The sequence below is a fragment of the Oryzias latipes genome, chromosome 20 (assembly GCF_053564925.1).
Source record: "Oryzias latipes strain Hd-rR chromosome 20, Olatipes_Hd-rR_3.1".
NCBI lineage: Eukaryota > Metazoa > Chordata > Actinopteri > Beloniformes > Adrianichthyidae > Oryzias > Oryzias latipes.
Window position 1 is genome coordinate 23,650,847 of NC_136256.1, and position 6,000 is coordinate 23,656,846.

General features: G+C 37.5%; 1 protein-coding gene across 2 annotated transcripts in view; it reads left to right on the forward strand.

Annotated features, from left to right (window-relative positions):
* Positions 1-2,872, forward strand: part of insig1 (insulin induced gene 1) — a 140,710-nt gene extending 137,838 nt beyond the window's left edge. For both annotated transcript variants that reach the window (XM_078938659.1, XM_011488987.4), the window contains one exon: positions 990-2,872. In XM_078938659.1, coding sequence (XP_078794785.1) covers positions 990-1,019 — 30 coding nt within the window. In that variant the 3' untranslated portion in view covers positions 1,020-2,872. The remainder of the gene's footprint in view (positions 1-989) is intronic.
* The last annotated feature ends 3,128 nt before the right edge of the window (positions 2,873-6,000 follow it).

The window sequence follows — 6,000 nt, forward strand, 5'->3', positions numbered from 1 at the left end:
CAAATTAAAAACCCAGTCTAATGAAAATTGAGTTTTAGTGTTTTGAACATCTTCTTGTGGCATTTTTGTGATAAAGGAGGACATATATAAAGAAAATTAATCTTAAAATTGAATTCCTGAGTATTTCTTAATTTAAATCGTTTCTTAATCCAATCATTAAAAAAATCGTTGGGCGAGCCAAAGCTCCCTGCTCCGCTCCATTCTGATGCATCCACTTGTAGACTAGATCCATGTACGTCTCGGTTTTACTAGTCTAGGCTGTAATCTGGATTAGAACTGTACGGCTGCATAGCTCCAGCATGTCTTACTATTTTTGCTGCAGGGGTATTGTTAGGCTGGGGGTGTGAGAGGCTGTAAACTAGCAGCAGAGTGTGTAAACAGAGAGCTTTCAGCAATAGTTCATCCTAGGAGAAGTTCTGATGAACTACAGCCACTTTGCAGAATCTACGTACTAGAAAACGACTTTATTTTTTATTTTTGGCTAAGAACGGAATAATTATAAGTAAAAGACGACTGGAAACACATGTCAAATGGATCAAAAGAAGAAATTAGTGGTTACATAAATTTTAATGTTTTGGGACTAATGTGTCAAAAACCGATTTTTTTTTTTTTTTTTCTCCAGATTTTTTAGATGGATAAAGTTGAGACTTTAATTGTGAGGTTTCACTATTCTGTATGGCAAATATTACCAAAACGATATGTTGTTTTTTTTAAATTGGGTCCAGTTTTCAGCAACAGTATGCCGATTTTCCTTTTCAGAACATGGGAAGGGCTTTCTCTGTTATTTTTTAAAAGAAGAACAGAAATCAAAACACAAAAGCAGACAGAAGTTATTAGTCACTGAAAAAAAATAATCTTCCAAAATCACATAATTGTATGTTTTTATGTGAAAACCTGCATCTATAACACATAATGGAACAGAGGGGTGTGTCATTGTTAATTTTTAATATAATAATTGTTTAATGAAAATGATCCTGGTTTCCTTTCAGGGCGGTACTGAGAAGCCCCACATGGACTGAACGCTGTGCTGCACTAAAGCAGGAATAAGGACAGATGAGTGAAGGGCAGCCAAAGTGGAGATGGAGGAGTTCTGTGAGGAACAACAGGAGAAAAAGGACTCGTCACGTTGACTCCCTCTTTTGTTGCGCTGTCAGAGTGCAGGTCAAAGCATCCCTTCATAAAACGTGCCATAGTCCTCTGCAGCAACAAGCCTCTTCCTCCCATTAGCATCCCAGCTTCCTTCACACCGAACGGGAGTTTCGCCTTTCGCGTGTTCATGTCTGACGTGGATGGTGGACTGGTTTTAAGCGTGGACAGGTCCTGGCGGGGACGTGAACCACCGAGTGCTACGGCGTCCGCCTGGACAGCTGACGTAGGATAAATAAAAGGGAAACGCTGTTTGAAGGGGCACAAGCATGTCCCCGAACAGAAACGGTCGGTGTGCCTCAAATTCACCCAGAGGGTGAGAATGGACGCTTTTGATTTCTGGGCTATTTTTGGGAAATCGTTTGCTTTCTCCTTTCAAAATCCTCAAAATTTGTGAGAAACTGGAAAAAAAAAGGGCCTTCGCCTTGACCAGAATATTTATCTTTAAAGCATAAATCAAAGAAAACTGCTTATTTAGCACCACTAATGAAGCTAAATGTGCAGCACAGGTTACGACTGATTTCCTGTAGTTGCCAATTTTTTAGAAGCTAAAATCACAGGAAAATTAAAAAAAAAATCAACTTGACATTTGCCTGTCACATGACTTCAGTCGATTTTATTTCATCCTTTCAACTGGACTCTCCTTCAGATGTAAAAACTGACATTTATGCTATTTGGTTCACAGAAACGAGGTTGTTGTTAGATCTTTAAAAAGAAAATAAAGCCAATGATTTCCCAGAATGCTTCTTTTTGAGGATAATGAATGAATAGAAACAGGGAAAAATAGGAAGTGCCAGTGACGTTGCTACCAACCTGCCCCGTGTGTCGTGTAAAACCCAGAGCATTTTCAGATTTTAGGCTCTGAGACTAAACGTAAGATGTTTGGAGCACAAAAGTATTTCTTTTCCTCTGGATTTTGTTTCCCGTCTTATGTTTGGGTAAAATAGTTTCAAGCACAAGAACGTTTGTAGAAAAGTTAAAATGTTTTTTGGTTTTTTTTTAAGAGTTTCAGCAAAATCTCTTCTTTTTCTAGTGTGATCGCACAAATTGACCTATTTTCGTTTCACACCTGGTTTGATCCTTTTTGCAAAATATGCAGATAATTAAAGGGGAGGATAAGGACGTCAGATGCTTAAGATTTGCAATCTGTGATTGCCTATGTATTGTATAGAATGTAGTGCTTTTGTCACTGTTGCGGTTTAGGTTTGTCATTTTTCCGGAACACATCACTGCATCATCAGACAGGTATTCGTTCCACGTTAGACCAACAGTCTGTTAGCTTTGAGGGATTTAGAAGTCAAAGTGCAATCACACACTTATTTATTTTTTCTTCTGACAAATTGCTTGAAAAAAAAAGATTCAAATAAATGTTTGTGTGCATTTGAATTCAGGAAAAAGCAATAACGTGTTTGTCTTTGTCCGATTTTATGCCTTTGAAATCAAAACCAATGAGAGACGGGATGAAAAACAAACAGTTTTGTGGAACGATCTGAAGAAATCCTGATGAATTTTTGTAAATACTCTTTGTGGAAGACATCTTCAGGCCACATTCAGGGGTGCAAAACAGACGAGGAAGCTTTATGTTCCTTTTTTTTTTTTTTCTTTGCCGATGAAACACCTTTTGTTTTGTCGTTGTAGTTTGTTAAGTGTTTGAAATTTCTGCTGTGTATTGTTTTTGCTACCATGAATTCAAGTGAAAAATAAAAAATAAAAACTTCCAAACAAGGATGTTTGTCATCATCATTAAAAATAGATGATTAATAGATTCAATCGATTTATATTCCTACAATCCAACCAGATCCATAAGTCTCAAACAATAGATCATCTTTTGATCTATTTTCAAAGTATTCTTTTAATTATGATGATGTTCCTTTTGGTTCAAAACAAAACTTGTCATTTTCTAGGACATGATTTCTGAAGAGCGGCAGGAGTTCATTAGAAATTTTCCTCGTGAGTTGTGGGCGGGGACCGGTTTCATTGTTGCTTTCATTTCCCATCAACCCTCTGCTCACAGCCCCTCACAACCCTAACATAACATTACTAATGCAACAAAAGTGACGAGCAACATCGGAGAAAACCAGTTACATCTGAGCCAGATTCCATCTCAGATGTGGAAAACCAGAACCCATGTAGATATACTTGTCTATAAGTGAATATGTCAGAAGCCGATTGAAGTTTGTACGTAACAACTATAAGCTTTTCAAATTCCTTTTTATTTTTGTCTACTCTCAATACACCACAATTTGAATAAAGAAATACACAGAAACACAATGTTAATGTTAATTTTTCTCAACAGATGTCCTCCATCATGAGAAAAATGCTACAAGAACATGTAAAAAAACACCAAAAACATGATTTCAAACCCCCTTAACCATTATAAAATCATTTTAAAATTAAATTAACCAGTTATGTCGATTTTGCAAAATAGCATTTGGATTGAGACACGATAGGTTTATTTTACTATAACGGAAAGGCCAATTATAGTGCATCACAGCAGACAACACATATGATGAGAGCAAAAAACGATCAAGCCATTATTCCAGTCCAATGTGTGGAAACATACCATACACTGTGCTAGAATGTTCCCTTTGGATTATTTTGGTGGGGGAAAAACAACAGTGGGCTGAACTTTAGGAAGCTAAAATTTAAATGGATTTGCCATTAATTCTTGTGTACTTGTTTGTTTGTACACATATTTAATTTAGACTTCATTATCTTGCAAAAAATACAAGGAGTCACACCGGTTGAAGATGTCCTGGATCGATTTTAGGTCAGTGGATCAGATCATTCAAAATGAATCCATATTGACTATGAATCGTCTTGTCAACCACAAACGATGATATGTGATGTTGTAGAAATGAATCATTACAGGAAAACAGTTTCTGTGATGATTCTGTGAAGATCCATAGAGCTGAGTGGATTTGACCTCCTCAGATGATTTATCAGAAATGAGCTGTGTGGGGTCCTTTCGGGCTGAAAGGACCAGGACGCTTTTGTTTCTGTCATTCTGTGAAGAATCCTGGGTGCATCTTTCCTTCCTCTTCTCTGTCAGACCCTCCCCGGCTCAACACCCCCCCCCCCCCCCCCATGTGTGTCATGGAGATCATGAAGAGCTGCCCCCCTCCTCCAGCTGCCTCCATCTACCCCCTCTCTCTGAACACGCCTTTCCGGAGGGCAGACTCCTATTTATACCTAGTGGGGGACTGACAGTTAACCTTTTGCACTGGGGGAAATTTCTGGGAACGGGGCCAATATCTGTGGGCTATTTTGAATCAGGCCCTCATTCTGGCAGCCGCTCTGTACATCTATGTGTCTTTGCATTGATATAACCATCTCTAACTATTTATCCATCCGTTTTCTCCCATCTCTCTGGCGGAGCAACCATCCAGCGCCACACGCCACCTCTTCCCTCTCCCTGTTCAGTCTCTTCTCAGGCAGAATAATTGGCCAGGCTTCAACCTCCTTTCATTTCCAGCCACAGCAAACTGAAAGACTCCATTAAAGCGCCTCCTCGTTGCCAAAAGCACCCCGGCTCTCCTCTCCCTGCGCTCCCTCCATCCTCCCTTCAAGGCAATCAGACAAGACAAGCAGGGGCCCATGTATTGATTTGCACCATCTATAGCTTTGCTCTGGCAGACGTGTCTGTGCCGCACCTTTGTGACTCCCAAAATTCCTGCCATTTTGGCCTAAAATGTAAAACGTTGAGTCAACATGCCTGGAAAAAAAGCAGCTTTGTTGAGTTTAACATCTTTTTTGTGATCCTCATTTGAACGTTTAAAAAGAAATAAGACATTATATTCAATGAGGTCTTTTAATGAACCAACAGGAAAATAGATTTTCACAATATAACTAAAAAAAAGAGGATATGGATAAAAATGGTGCAAAATCTCTAGGGTTTTTATTATTTTATTTATTTTTGTCAAACCACTCCCTAAAAATGGTTTTCCATCATATATGTGATTAAGGTAAATCACTATTATGCATCTCACAGGTCAAGCAACAAAGTGGATTGCTCAATGACTACGATCAATAAGGATTATTTAAGGAATTTATTCAAAGACCAACTTGTAGACAATTACAAAGTCATATTTCTAATAACACAGATGCATAAATATTGTTTTTTCAGTGGAAGCTTGTCAAAAAAGAACTTCTGAAAAGGAAAATATACTTTAGTTTCCTCCAGAACCACCTGTGTTGTTAAGAAGCCTTTAAAAAGTAAACATTTGACTGTGAGAGCATTTATTTGGATTTTTAAAAAAGTAATAAAGCATAAACAGATTTCTGGAATAATGTCTGTCCTTTGATGTAATCAGGAAGTACTTCCTCTTTGTTATTTGATACTATTGATGCTTACGGACTTCATAAATAATCTGCATTGGGACTGGTAAAGTATAAATAACTAATTAGAAGTGACAAACCAGTCTGTGTAACATATTTCACATTTAATGGATTCCGTGTGACATATATTGTATGTACTGTTGAAGTACTAATATATGTATATATAGCTAAGATGAATTATAATGGTATCATTTACAAGTGTATGCGGATGTACACAGATGTATCTTCTTTACTTTCCTTTTTTCCAATTAATCATATAAAGTTTGATCTCTTTTTTTTAAATCTTTTTTGTTTTGATTGCCTTAAAAAAAAAACAATTCCAATTTATGAATTCTTTTCCTTATGATGGTTGCTCCTGCTGCTGCGCTGCTCTAAGCTGTTCTTCTGGTCTTTCTGGTGTTTGGTCTACTTGGACCGACTGATATCTTCATGTGGTTTGATGCAAACGTTTTTTTAAAAAAGATTTACAATGAGGTGAGCAATACAAGAAAAAACATGCAAGCTTTTGTAAAGCAA